Below are 15,668 nucleotides of genomic sequence, written 5' to 3'. Positions count from 1 at the left end.
TACAAATAGAATCTTTATTAAAAGCCAGGGTTGTCGTCATTTAACTAAAAAAAAACTAAAACCATAGTAACCATTTGGTTACTAATAAAAAAATATATAATTTAAATTAAAATATATAAAAACGTATATGTGTATTTTATTTTATAAAAACGTTTTATTTCAGCTAGACTGTATGTGTGTATGTATATATATATATATATATGAAATATAAATTGTATGACTGTTTTTATTTTGCAGATATTGGCTATGAGAATCTGATTAACCTGATGCTGAAAGATCTATTCAAACTGCTGGTGTCCTGTGTGGCAGAACCAGCCGAGACCATCTCCAGAGTGGGCTGCTCCTGTATTAGGTGTGTGTGTGCGTGTGTGTGTTCTAAAACTTACTGAACTGCCTACATAGACAGCATATTAGGGAGTTTAAGCAACAGCTGCTATGGAACAGCAATGGCATTCTGGCATTCTATTGCACATGTGTGACTTTAACTGCTACTTTGTGAAGTTGTACTGTCAGCGTCTACTATCAGAGAATAGCTGATTTGCTGTAGTAAGTAAATGTTATGTTTTATGGTAATTGTCTCTGTATATCATTTAATGCCAAAATCAACCCTTCTCAATTATAAAATGACTTTTTTTTTGTACTTTGTCAAATGATTAAATGATCCACTAAACCGTCCCCTTTATTTGTGAGGAGTGCAGTCTGCGTGATGCAGAGTGTTCCAGATCCATCATTTATGATGTTAGATTCAGATGTGTAGACAGTAGACAGTGTGAGGTTTAGTTAAATAAAAATAAATATTGAGTAGTGAATATCATTATGTATCTCAGGTGATTACCAAGTTATTTTCAAGATAATAATTCATTGAAAAAGGCTTGAAGTTATGCTGCAATATATGATTAGATTACTTTTTTTATGTCTCCAGTATAGTAGCAGTAGGTATATTAAGTTCTGATTTGTTATTTTTGATATCCAGGTATGTTCTGGTAACAGCAGGGCCTGTTTTCACTGAGGAGATGTGGCGATTAGCATGCTGTGCACTGCAGGACGCTTTCTCGGCTACCCTTGAGCCTGTGAAGGTGATTATCAGAACATTTATTGAAGTTGTGTCTCCACTGTCCAAAAATCTTGCATGAGCCTTGACAAAAAGCTTTGTTCTTTGTAACCAGGGTCAGCGCAGAGTCATTTTCGCACAAGTGGGTGCTAAGTTTAGGCATGTAGCCAAAATTGTGCATGCCAAGTGTGAATGGTTTGGTTTGGATTTCATTAAATGTGAGTGCTGCATGTTCAAATTCAAGATTCAGCGCTGTTGCAATTAATGAATACAATTCAATTATTCCATTAGATTACTTATGATATACTGTTGATGAGTAATAACAATGTTTACTTTACAGTGATTATATTGTAAAATGTAGATGGTTGTTAGAGTGCAAAAAAAAGGAGTCCAGGTGTAATTTGGGCTTGTTTATAATTAAAAGCCCCCCATATGTATACTGATTTGCTGCTTAAGAAAACCTTCTATTATTAAACAGTTGTGCTGTTGGGCTTCCACAAAAATATGAAGCAGCACAACTGTTTTCAACATTAATAATAAGGAATGTTTCTTAAGCAGCAAATCAGCATTTTAGAATGATTTCTGAAGGATCAAATTACTCTGAAGACTAGAGTACAGTTGTTTAAAATTATAATAATATTTACTAGTTTTTATAATATTAAATGTTTTTAATTTGACACGGTTAACCACCAGATCCTCCTGTCAACCCAACCCTATTGGTAAAGGGCATCTCAGGAACCGCACTCCAGTGGTTTGAGTCTTACCTCTCAGATAGGTCCTTCAAGGTATCTTGGAGAGGTGAGGTGTCCAAGTCACAGCATCTAACTACTGGGGTGCCTCAGCGCTCAGTTCTTGGACCACTTCTCTTCTCTGTCTATATGGCATCACTAGGTTCTGTCAGGTGGTTTTTCATATCACTGCTATGCTGATGACACTCAACTCTACTTCTCATTCCATCCTGGTGATCCGATAATAGCTGCTCGCATCTCAGCTCGTCTAACTGACATTTCTTGCTGGATGAAGGACCATGACCTTCAACTCAACCTTGCCAAGTTAGAACTGCTTGTGGTTCCATCAAACCCATCATTTCATCACAATTTCACCACCCAGTTAGGCACATCAACCATGACTCCTTCAAAAACAACCAGAAACCTTGGAGTTGTGATTGATGATCAGCTTACTTTCTCAGACCACATTGCTAAAACTGCCCGGTCCTGCAGATTTGCTTTATTCAACATTAGGAAGATCAGGCCCTTTCTTTCGGAACATGCTTCACAACTTCTTGTTCAAGCTCTTGTTCTGTCCAGGCTGGACTATTGCAATGCTCTCTTGGCAGGTCTTCCAGCCAGTTCTATCAAACCTTTACAATTAATCCAGAATGTGGCTGCAAGTTTAATTTTTAATGAGCCGAAAAGAATGCACATCACACCTCTGTTTATAAATTTGCACTGGCTACCAATAGCTGGTTGCATTAATGTTTGCCTAAAAAACCACCACTGACTCTGCACCCCTTTATCTAAATGCATTACTTCAGACGTACAGTGGGTACGGAAAGTATTCAGACCCCCTTAAATTTTTCACTCTTTGTTATATTGCAGCCATTTGCTAAAATCATTTAAGTTATTTTTTTTTCCTCATTAATGTACACACAGCACCCCATATTGACAGAAAAACAGAATTGTTGACATTTTTGCAGATTTATTAAAAAAGGAAAACTGAAATATCACATGGTCAATATTAGAAATCTCTTCTACTAATTTCTGGTTTTGAATTGCATTGTTAAAGCCATAAACATTAATTAAAATGAAAAAAAGAACATCAATTTTCAGTACCACCATCAACCAATGACCGCTTCCATCCTCTTTATGAGTGATGACTTCCCCAGGACATTTGTTAAAGCATATTGCCACTCCTCCAGAACGATTAGAACCATGACTGAAAAAAATCTTGTCACCCCATTGATTAGTCCAGAAAGAGGTATCCAAACCCGAAGAATGAGTCTCTTGTAGAAATACACAATGAGCTTTCTGTCCTTTGCAAAATAAAAAAAAACGCTTTTCTTTTAACAGTGTCCTTTAAGCCCCTAACATTCAGAGAACCAAATACAATTTTGTCCGTAATCATGAACACTAAAACTGAAAAATGGAAAAAAACAAAAAACAAATAGTAAATAAAAGCACAAATTAAACCACCCCTTTTGAATTCACACTCTCACTCTATGAACCTTAACTTACAAATAGAGCTCCAGTGTCCCACTGAAAAGGTTTCCAACTACCAGTCAATTAGAAACGAAACACTTCACCCGTCAAAATATATCCGTCGACCTTCAATGAAGCCATATGGACCGCGAAAAAACGCCGGTTTTCCTTCCCTCCTTGCTTGTTCAATTTGAGGCCATAACTTTCGTCTGTCTTCCAAATCTTCTCGAGGAAGCATCTCGGCAAATCGAACTCCCTCCGCCTTACAGACCGGTGAATTTTTGGTTCTCCGCCAGATTTCATCTTTCACTCGCCTTTGCGTGAACAGCACAATGGCATTCCTGCTTTTACTGTCCATCTTTCTTCCCAGCCTGTGGACAATGTCAACAGCCTCATCCATCTTTGCGTCCATCTCAGGTGCAATCTTACCGAGGATTTGTATGACATGTGATCTGAGGTCTTCGTCTTTTTTTTCTTCTATGCCTTTGATACGGAGACACCACCTCATTCTATATCTTTCTTGTTCTCTCACCCTCTCCTTAAGATCACAATTATCCTTGCGCAGATGTTCATTTTGTATCTCCAAGTCCTTTACTCTTTTCTTGCACTCATTCACCTCTTCCGTGTTGAACTGAATCGCCTTCGTTAAACTTGCAATCATGGCGCTACTTTGTTTAGATTGCTCACTTAAATCCGCCAGCTTCTCATCCACTCTCTTTTCCAGATTTAAGATTGCCTCCAGAATGGTTTCGTTGGAGATTTTATCTTTCTCTCTGTCAGCTGTTGGCTTAACCCTTTTCTCCGCAGGAGTTTTACTTGGCGTTGAAGAAAGGAGCCGTCTCCGCGATTTCTTTTACTTTGCACAGTAACCTCCATTGCATAGTCGTGCATCATTACTTTAGCCTCATCGTTCTTTTCGATATTAGGCGACAGATCTATCCCTTTGGGGTCTACTTTTAGCTTGGCAGGTTTAATCAATTTTTGTGGAGACATCTTAACATTAAACAGTCGGAATTACTTCAAGCAAACTTTGGGGACCACTATCACGAGCTTCGAAAAACACAACCGCTCAACCCACCATCTTCGCACCCCCCCGCTTAACACTAACATAAACAAACGGTCAGTGAAGACGAAGAAGAGGATGACGTGTTATCCCGGCGCCCTTTTATACTGTGATCACACAGGGTAATGACGTCATAGGCTGTCGCCGACCAGTGTTGTTGTCGTTTTTAGATGTATGCTTCAGTCACCGGTCACACTGAAGGCTTTCCCCCATAGTGACCCCCTAGAGGATGCTGTTCGAAGTTCCTTCGAAAGGGAACTTGACACTTGGTAATGTATTTGCAGTCAGTGTGTTTCTCTTTGCGAGACACAAATAACTTGAATTCTTCATCAAGCGCACCATGGAGAAAAAGACTGTACTCTTGGAAAAACTAACACCAAGTATAATTAAGTATACCAGTTATCATTTGCTCAACCAAATTTGGTTGATAATGTATTTGCACTGGCAAGTTTACTAAAAAAAACTAATTAAAATGACATGTTATGAAGGGTGAGCACCAGCCGGCAAAAACATAAATCAGCATCTATGGTTTTACACCAAGCAAGTTTTACTTTCTCATTAAATTAATATTCAAATTCATAGTGTGACACAGATGTGAAAAACAAGTCCCTCAATTAGTTGTTCTAATGTGATCTATGCAGCTTGTATTTATAGTGAATTTTAACATGGCTGTGACACGGTTTTGACCAATCAGTATTCAGCACTAGAACTATTCATTGTGCATTGGTGTATATGCCACATTGTGTATGTGTACCCATTTGTCCATCACTATTGTTCTCACATGTCTGTTTATGTTTTAACATGCAGTTGATGTGTATGTCCTGCAGGCTGTTCGAGGATGCAGTGAGTAAACTCAACCTAGTGGCCCTAGTGGGTTCCCTGCATCAGCTCAGAAAAGCGTCACAGTCTCAACTCTTTGATTCAGTCACAGAAACTGGAGACTACTCCTTAGCCATGCCAGGTACCCAAAGATTATTGACACAGAATAGCTTTTTTCCCTTGTAAGTGACAGCTTAATTTAGGCTAACTTATTTTATAAATGTTACTTATTTCAGGTCAGAGAAATTAGGGTTTTAAAGAACCAAATTCAGGCAAATCCCACATTTTGTATTAGGGTTGAACAAAGTGCTAGTCTCATATGGAAACTAAAATAAAATTGTTTTAGTACTATTCAGCTCACAGAGTATTCACATAATATTTAGTTGGACCTCCTGAAATCAATGAACAATATTTTCTAAAGGTAATGCACTTTTTTTTAGGAGTTTTACAGCCCTTTTTTTGGTTTTCATTAAAGGGGAGGCAAAGTCAACCCAGGACAAGCGTAGTGCACTCCACCTCTTCAGGCTGGGAGAGGCCATGCTTCGCATTGTGAAGAACAAGAGCAGAGCACTGCTGCACATGATGAGAGCCTGGAGTGTGGTGGCACCCCACCTGGTGGAGGTATAATAAGACAAACCCCTCATGTGGCTAACACATCCTTAAAGGCGATGAAACCAAAATAGCGATACTGTAACAGATTTGTTTTTCTTGTTCCCACAGGCAGCATGTCATAAGGAGCGACATGTATCCCAGAAGGCTGTGTCCTTCATCAATGATGTTCTGATGGAGGTTTTGAGCAGCTGGGCTGAGCTGCCACACTTTCATTTTAATGAAGCTCTCTTCAGGCCTTTTGAGCACATCATGCAGCTGGAGCTCTGTGACGAAGACGTCCAAGATCAGGTCCTCACTTATCATGCGGCCAAGCTGAAAGATGGTTTAAACAGAGCCTTGTTCAAACAAACCTGTCTCAGTGCCACATATTTTTACTTTAGAGTGAGTTAATTGCAGTGTCTTGTGTATCTATCCATTGTGGTACAGGTGATAACATCCATTGGAGAGCTGGTGGAGATGTGCTCAGCTCAGATCCAGTCTGGCTGGAGGCCGCTGTTCAGTGCTCTCCGAACTGTACATGGAAACAAAACAGATATGAAGGATTACCTGATAGGAGAATATTCTATGGGTATGTGAAATTTACTGTATTGTTAGTTATTTGTGCAAAGATTTTTTTTATTCTCTCTCTCTGATTATGTTTATGGCTCACGTATTAATGAAAACTTGCAATATAGGGATTTTACTGCTTTCATGGCAATAAGCATCAATAACAGCATTCTGATAAAATATTTCTTTAATATAAAATATTTAACAGTTCTATAGCATATTTAAACTAAAACAACAGATAATTTATTTAAAAAGACATAAATCTTTGACAAATACATGGTTACTTTTTTTATGATATTAATTGAATAGATAATTCTTCCACTATGTAATAGAGTTCATTAGCCGTAATTGTAGGTGTACAATTTTCAAGCAACTTAATAATATAGAATGGACGGTTATGGGTGTGTGTTTTGCACCAGCTTCAAACACAGCTTAGCCAATAAGGGTTTCCAGTGGCAAACCAATGGAAGATATGTAAAGTGTTTGAAGCTTTTTTGAGAAAATCTTTGAAAAAATTGAATCATTTTAATTTTTTAATAAATGACACAATGCACATTTGACCTTAAACGCTACGCTATGTAACTTCTTTTGGATAAATGTTATTAATTAAAGGTGTGTTAATTAATGTAAGTGTATGGTGTGGGGTTGAAAGTTTGTTGTCATAACAAATGAGGAAAATCAACCATATATCACTCTGAAATGCATTTCCGTTTAATTTTTTTCACTCTTCTTCACATATGCAGGGAAGTCACAAGCACCTGTGTTTGATGTCTTTGATGCCTTCATTAATACAGACAACATTCAGGTGTTTGCCAACGCGGCCACTGACTACATCATGTGCCTAATGAAGTTTGTGAAAGGTTTAGGTGAGCTAAACAATATAAAATATATTTATTGTTGCCTTCATTCATCAAAACAGATGTTTACACAACTATAGTGACTTCTGCTTCTGAGAACCCTAGAAATGTGAAAAGGGTCCACAGAATTAATAATTATATCTAAATAACAAATTATAATTGCTGTGTGATTGTTTGTAGGAGAAGTGGACTATAAGGAGATTGGAGACTGTGTTCATGTCAGTGGATACAGCTCAACAGATCTGTGCCTGCCTGCCCTGGACTATTTGAGGAAATGTTCACAGGTGGGCAAGATCAACGCATTTCTGTCCATAAATGATTTACACACTTTCAGACGTTTTCGTAATGTGAGTTTGGGTCAAAAAACTAATTTTCCAAATGAAAGGAGTAACATTAAGTTTGGAGTTTATGATGTATTATTTTGCATTTGCAGCTGCTTGCCAAAATCTATAAGATGCCGTCCAAGCCCGTGTTCATGGGTGCGCGGCTGGCCAGCCTCCCGATGAGAGCTCAGGAGAGGTCTGTGAGCACTGAGGATGGCATGGACTGCGTTTTAGCAGAGTTTGACGATGACACAGGTGATTTATTGATTTATTTGTTAAAGTACATGGTGGAGAATAAGTTTAGAGATGAAAAAACAACTATTACTGGTGCACAGGGGTGATCAGTTTTGCGTGTGTGCAGGTCTGATACAGGTGTGGATTCTTCTGTTGGAGCAGCTGACAGCAGCCGTGTCAAACTGTCCTCGCCAGCATCAGCCACCTACACTTGAGCTGCTGTTTGAACTTCTGCGTGAAGTCACCAAGATACCAGGTCAGAAGCCTGTGATTAACACTACTCACAATCATACTGCTGTGGATACGAAAGCAAACCCGCAAAGCTCTGGCTTGTCTCTTCCTCTTCCTTAGGGCCTGGCTTTGCCATTTTCTCTGTCATCCAGCTTCTTCTTCCTGTCATGTCACTATGGCTACAACGAAGCCATGGTGACCACTCATACTGGGACATTGCTGCGGCAAACTTCAAGCATGCTATTGGACTGTCCTGTGAACTGGTGGTGGAACATATTCACAGCTTCATCCATTCAGGTCAAACTAACAAATTAGTAATAACAGTTCGTAATATCGCATCTTGTTTATTGTAGTGGACATTGACTACTGATCTAAGCAGCCAGTCGCAACATGTGTGAATCTTACAAACAGAATGGATCTGGATCTGGATCATCACTCCAAAATTTAAAGAAAAAACAAAAACAAGAAATGATTATTTGCATATCAAAATTTTGCTTGTTTTTTAAGACCATTGAATATTTACTGCATTGTGACTTTTTTAACAGCATTAAAGACACTGCAACTAACACTACTATGTACAAATAGAATCTTTATTAAAAACCAGGGTTGTCGTCATTTAACTAAAAAAAAAACTAAAACCATAGTAACCATTTGGTTACTAATAAAAAAATATATAATTTAAATTAAAATATATAAAAACGTATATGTGTATTTTATTTTATAAAAACGTTTTATTTCAGCTAGACTGTATGTGTGTATGTATATATATATATATATATGAAATATAAATTGTATGACTGTTTTTATTTTGCAGATATTGGCTATGAGAATCTGATTAACCTGATGCTGAAAGATCTATTCAAACTGCTGGTGTCCTGTGTGGCAGAACCAGCCGAGACCATCTCCAGAGTGGGCTGCTCCTGTATTAGGTGTGTGTGTGCGTGTGTGTGTTCTAAAACTTACTGAACTGCCTACATAGACAGCATATTAGGGAGTTTAAGCAACAGCTGCTATGGAACAGCAATGGCATTCTGGCATTCTATTGCACATGTGTGACTTTAACTGCTACTTTGTGAAGTTGTACTGTCAGCGTCTTCTATCAGAGAATAGCTGATTTGCTGTAGTAAGTAAATGTTATGTTTTATGGTAATTGTCTCTGTATATCATTTAATGCCAAAATCAACCCTTCACAGCAATGGCATTCTGGCATTCTATTGCACATGTGTGACTTTAACTGCTACTTTGTGAAGTTGTACTGTCAGCGTCTACTATCAGAGAATAGCTGATTTGCTGTAGTAAGTAAATGTTATGTTTTATGGTAATTGTCTCTGTATATCATTTAATGCCAAAATCAACCCTTCTCAATTATAAAATGACTTTTTTTTTGTACTTTGTCAAATGATTAAATGATCCACTAAACCGTCCCCTTTATTTGTGAGGAGTGCAGTCTGCGTGATGCAGAGTGTTCCAGATCCATCATTTATGATGTTAGATTCAGATGTGTAGACAGTAGACAGTGTGAGGTTTAGTTAAATAAAAATAAATATTGAGTAGTGAATATCATTATGTATCTCAGGTGATTACCAAGTTATTTTCAAGATAATAATTCATTGAAAAAGGCTTGAAGTTATGCTGCAATATATGATTAGATTACTTTTTTTATGTCTCCAGTATAGTAGCAGTAGGTATATTAAGTTCTGATTTGTTATTTTTGATATCCAGGTATGTTCTGGTAACAGCAGGGCCTGTTTTCACTGAGGAGATGTGGCGATTAGCATGCTGTGCACTGCAGGACGCTTTCTCGGCTACCCTTGAGCCTGTGAAGGTGATTATCAGAACATTTATTGAAGTTGTGTCTCCACTGTCCAAAAATCTTGCATGAGCCTTGACAAAAAGCTTTGTTCTTTGTAACCAGGGTCAGCGCAGAGTCATTTTCGCACAAGTGGGTGCTAAGTTTAGGCATGTAGCCAAAATTGTGCATGCCAAGTGTGAATGGTTTGGTTTGGATTTCATTAAATGTGAGTGCTGCATGTTCAAATTCAAGATTCAGCGCTGTTGCAATTAATGAATACAATTCAATTATTCCATTAGATTACTTATGGTCTACTGTTGATGAGTAATAACAATGTTTACTTTACAGTGATTATATTGTAAAATGTAGATGGTTGTTAGAGTGCAAAAAAAAGGAGTCCAGGTGTAATTTGGGCTTGTTTATAATTAAAAGCCCCCCATATGTATACTGATTTGCTGCTTAAGAAAACCTTCTATTATTAAACAGTTGTGCTGTTGGGCTTCCACAAAAATATGAAGCAGCACAACTGTTTTCAACATTAATAATAAGGAATGTTTCTTAAGCAGCAAATCAGCATTTTAGAATGATTTCTGAAGGATCAAATTACTCTGAAGACTAGAGTACAGTTGTTTAAAATTATAATAATATTTACTAGTTTTTATAATATTAAATGTTTTTAATTTGACACGGTTAACCACCAGATCCTCCTGTCAACCCAACCCTATTGGTAAAGGGCATCTCAGGAACCGCACTCCAGTGGTTTGAGTCTTACCTCTCAGATAGGTCCTTCAAGGTATCTTGGAGAGGTGAGGTGTCCAAGTCACAGCATCTAACTACTGGGGTGCCTCAGCGCTCAGTTCTTGGACCACTTCTCTTCTCTGTCTATATGGCATCACTAGGTTCTGTCAGGTGGTTTTTCATATCACTGCTATGCTGATGACACTCAACTCTACCTCTCATTCCATCCTGGTGATCCGATAATAGCTGCTCGCATCTCAGCTCGTCTAACTGACATTTCTTGCTGGATGAAGGACCATGACCTTCAACTCAACCTTGCCAAGTTAGAACTGCTTGTGGTTCCATCAAACCCATCATTTCATCACAATTTCACCACCCAGTTAGGCACATCAACCATGACTCCTTCAAAAACAACCAGAAACCTTGGAGTTGTGATTGATGATCAGCTTACTTTCTCAGACCACATTGCTAAAACTGCCCGGTCCTGCAGATTTGCTTTATTCAACATTAGGAAGATCAGGCCCTTTCTTTCGGAACATGCTTCACAACTTCTTGTTCAAGCTCTTGTTCTGTCCAGGCTGGACTATTGCAATGCTCTCTTGGCAGGTCTTCCAGCCAGTTCTATCAAACCTTTACAATTAATCCAGAATGTGGCTGCAAGTTAAATTTTTAATGAGCCGAAAAGAATGCACATCACACCTCTGTTTATAAATTTGCACTGGCTACCAATAGCTGGTTGCATTAATGTTTGCCTAAAAAACCACCACTGACTCTGCACCCCTTTATCTAAATGCATTACTTCAGACGTACAGTGGGTACGGAAAGTATTCAGACCCCCTTAAATTTTTCACTCTTTGTTATATTGCAGCCATTTGCTAAAATCATTTAAGTTATTTTTTTTTCCTCATTAATGTACACACAGCACCCCATATTGACAGAAAAACAGAATTGTTGACATTTTTGCAGATTTATTAAAAAAGAAAAACTGAAATATCACATGGTCCTAAGTATTCAGACCCTTTGCTCAGTATTTAGTAGAAGCACCCTTTTGATCGAATACAGCCATGAGTCTTTTTGGGAAAGAGGCAACAAGTTTTTCACACCTGGATTTGGGAATCCTCTGCCATTCCTCCTTGCAGAGCCTCTCCAGTTCTGTCAGGTTGGATAGTAAACGTTGGTGGACAGCCATTATGGTGCTAAACATGTGTAAAGATGACTTGTAAACTTGATGCTTTGTGATTATGACCAAAGACTTTTTCATTGACAATTTAGTAGGCTAGAGTGAATGTATATACTTATACTTTCGATACAAAACTGAGCAGTCATGAAGATTGCAGTGAATTTAATGTAATTTCTATTTGGCAATTAAGTTTCCTAAAGACTGTGTCAGTAATTTGTTGTTTGCTTCTAAAACAACATTGCTTCAATCAATAGAATTGGCCCCTCGACTGGATCTGTCTGCCTGCCTGACCAATGGCAGATGGAGAGAGTGTTTTGTATTTTGTTCAGTGCTGCAGATGGTACAAAAATTATAGGCTTCTAAGCAGTGAAAGTGCTCCTAAAGAGAGGGGGTTGATTCATTTCTAGAAATCAGTTCATTCAAGTTGTAAACACTGTTAAAGTGCTTGGCTGCAATATCTTTGTGGTTGAAATGATGATTCCGCTAATGGAGAGACAAGAGAGTGCCATATACTGTCGAGTATCTGGTGTACAGAATGAAACTGAGGCTGCATTTATTTGATTTTTCTGAAATTCTTTTTATATAATTTTTATAGAATCTTTTTACTTTCACTTACGCATAAATTCTGCTAACTTGCTGATGATCTTTTTCTGTTGTGTAACTGCTGCTATAAGAAATTTTGATGTAGGTCAAGCACAGAGTACTGACAGATGCAACCGCTTTATTCATGCTAGTACTTATAGCAAAAAGTATGTTCTGTTCTGTACAACATGAGATGTGTTTTTAATAGATAGAGAATAAATGTAAACCAGTGCAAGCTTTTCACACTTTTAAAATTAAACCGTGTTATTGTTTTCTACATACCTTCTCTGTCCTCTGGTAGAATCTGCTAGCTTGTTTCCGGAGTGGTTCAGACAGTTTCACTGGAGATGCATGTGAAGTGAAAGTTGCGGCCCCCTCACACTCCCCTTCAGCCGAGGCTGAGAACATGAGGATCCGGGCCATGGCTCAACAGGTACTCCTCACGTCATTTACAACTGTAGACTGACCCAGACATCTTATTCCAACTTATGCTGCTAGAACATGTTGGTACTGTGAGAAAATAGAGCAATAGGTGTCAAATGGATAGTTATCGGGCTTTGAAATCTCAAGACAAGCGCTTTATACATTAAAAATAGCTTCAAAGCAGCTTTATAGTAGTAGACAGAAAAACAGCATCAGTGTCCCAAGGTTCTTCAGTCAGCGATCAATCATTTCATTTATAAGTACAACTTGTATGTATATATATACAGACAATGTGAAGAGATGAGAGGCTTCCTGTTTCCCTTTTTTTGCCATAAATTGCCATGGCAAGTTCAAGATATGAATAATCTGTTCTCAATTTAGCATCTTTAATTTCTTGACATAAATTTGACTAGGTTTGGTGACTACTGCATGGATTCCTGGGAGTATTTAAAATTTCAATGTCTGTACTTTTCACAAAATCATGGATTTTCGTATTTGCATTGCTTTGACCGAAACCATTGGTTGATTATGTACAGTGCCTGCACTTTATTGGTCAAACCTCTTTTTCAGGCATTACCTTCGGCAGCTATGAAAACAATAGCATAACAAAGCCAAAATCCTGCAGCTAGAGTCCTGGCTAGGACATGTCCGGGAAAAAGAGGTCACCCTAATGTGATCAGACCCCATTACCAAACATAAAACTCCAATTTGATCTAAATCAGACAATGTGAAGAGATGAGAGGCTTCCTGTTTCCCTTTTTTTGCCATAAATTGCCATGGCAAGTTCAAGATATGAATAATCTGTTCTCAATTTAGCATCTTTAATTTCTTGACATAAATTTGACTAGGTTTGGTGACTACTGCATGGATTCCTGGGAGTATTTAAAATTTCAATGTCTGTACTTTTCACAAAATCATGGATTTTCATCAAAATTCATGTGTTATCTTTTGCCAGGGCCTACATTCAGTGCTTTGGCACTAAAAAATGAAAATTAGACCCACTACTGCAACTGAGAATATTGGGAATTATTAATATAGTAATAAACAGTGCTAAAAATAGTCACCACAATGACAGCGCAAAAAAAATGTTCCTGATAAAAGAAAAAAGCCAAATGTTAAATTATTAATTGAGTACTGGAGTAGCTGGTGTTTTATAATTAAAGCAATTAATTATTCACTGTAGACCGTGTGCTAAGGGAATTTCAGGAACTACAATCCCAAAAATATCATCATATTTTCAGGGTTGTGATGAGACCAAAGATTAAAATGTAATAATCTGCCATTGGAAAAATGTAGTGGTTGACCATTAGACTGAACTATTGAGAGGAAGCGTATGTTGGTTATAGCTCGTGGTAAAAACACTGTAATGCACAGCCTCATGTGGTGTGGTGTATTGCTTTACTAAACGTCTGCTTGGATTTTTGCATGTATAATTCATTGAATATAATGATAGAATGTACTTTTTTTCCTTCTTCCAGGTCTTCATGCTAGATACACAGTGCTCCCCTAAAACTCCGAGCAACAAGGAAGGTTTTGAGCACGCTCAGTCCTGTGTGCTGATTATTGAGCTTCCCGCCGATCAGCACTCCAATGGTCAAGCTCAGAAGAGGTGAGATGGTGTTGAGATGAGATGAAATGAAACTCGGCCTTCTAATATGTATTATTTCAATAATACTTTATATATTATAATGTGGTACAGGGCCGTAGGAAAGTTAAGTGGTTGTTCGTTATGGGTTTCAGTGACTGATTCATAAAATGCCATTCATCCGTAGACCTGATATTAAGAAACTACATTTTATAACCTACAATATAAAATGTAAAGTAAAATAAAATAGCTAAATTAAGATTCAAATTTAAATGTTGTTTTAATTATAAAGTAACCTGTGCTTGTATGTTGTCTTATTCTCTTTTTCATGCTGTGCTTGACACAGAAAAATTGGGTAAGGCCACTGCAAACAGAATCTGCATGCCTTACTGTTCTTCAGTTTTAATGTAATATATTTTATACTTTTCAAGTGGCCTGTTACCTACAGAACCAGGTTGTACGCTGCATGGCACTGCATTTGTTTGTTTGATTTTGATTGCTTTTTTTATATACAGGGTTCGTACGGTCATGAAAAACCTGGAAAAGTCATGGAATTTTAAAACACCAATTTCCAGGCCTGGAAAAGTTTTGGAAAAATAAATAAACCCACAAAGTTTTGGAAAAGTCATTGAAATCTATTTCAGAAAACTCTGTATAATAGAATTGTGTTTAATCAGGTCCTGAATTTCGGTGCGGGATTGCGCATAGGCTATATCACATAGTTTTACTCATTCCCGCAGCTTTTGACTTTAAAATTATGGATATTCACACATTTATTCAATAGCCTATAGCATGTAGGTTTGATGAGTAAATAATCAAACCTACAGACTGAGTCCAGTCCACACAGACTGATCAAATCAGTCATTTGAAAACAGCGTGAGTGATTCAGCTGTACGCGTCTTCTCTCTTTGACTTTTTTCTTCAAACGGCTTCACATCGGCGCATCTCGTCTGCGCTACAAGAGCCGCTGCACGCTGCGATACAAGACTTTCACTCGCATTTCGGGACAGTTGACAGAATAGTCACTTGCCTAATCGGGTAATTGTTGCATCGTCAGAAAATTGTATTATTTATTTGCACGTCTGCGCTCGTGCGTATATGAGTATTGAGTTTGCTACCAAATAAGCTCAGCAGAACCCTACACGGGCCTCAAACATATGCCCTAGTCCGGCCCTTATCCGACAGATTATCAGAATTACTGGCCGAGTCCGACTGGAGCCCGTGTCTTTTTTCTCTTTCTCTCTTCCCCAATTACACAGCTGCTGTTGTAGCCATTAAAATAGTTATTTTTATATTATATAATTTCGTTTCTTTATTACGTTAATTTAGACATGTTTGGAAAATGTTAAACAAAATTTTATTTGTTAAATTTTAAGTTTAAATGTAAGTTTTTTTTTTTTTTTTTTTTTTTAAAGTAATGACCAAGCGGCCAGT

The 15,668-nt window shown here is 37.7% G+C and overlaps 1 protein-coding gene across 1 annotated transcript in view; it reads left to right on the top strand.

Moving 5' to 3' along the window:
- Positions 1-15,668, top strand: part of arfgef3 (ARFGEF family member 3) — an 84,968-nt gene that overhangs the window by 61,206 nt on the left and 8,094 nt on the right. Inside the window, exons 23-29 of the mRNA XM_016254721.1 lie at positions 7,831-7,959; positions 8,055-8,231; positions 8,749-8,863; positions 9,657-9,759; positions 12,528-12,659; positions 14,128-14,258; positions 14,581-14,589. Of these exons, the coding sequence (XP_016110207.1) occupies positions 7,831-7,959; positions 8,055-8,231; positions 8,749-8,863; positions 9,657-9,759; positions 12,528-12,659; positions 14,128-14,258; positions 14,581-14,589 (796 nt within the window). The remainder of the gene's footprint in view (positions 1-7,830; positions 7,960-8,054; positions 8,232-8,748; positions 8,864-9,656; positions 9,760-12,527; positions 12,660-14,127; positions 14,259-14,580; positions 14,590-15,668) is intronic.

The sequence above is a fragment of the Sinocyclocheilus grahami genome, unplaced genomic scaffold (genome assembly GCF_001515645.1).
Source record: "Sinocyclocheilus grahami isolate Dianchi unplaced genomic scaffold, SAMN03320097.WGS_v1.1 scaffold1276.1, whole genome shotgun sequence".
NCBI lineage: Eukaryota > Metazoa > Chordata > Actinopteri > Cypriniformes > Cyprinidae > Sinocyclocheilus > Sinocyclocheilus grahami.
Note: the sequence above shows the minus strand (reverse complement) of the source record. Positions and strands in the feature narration are given on the sequence as shown.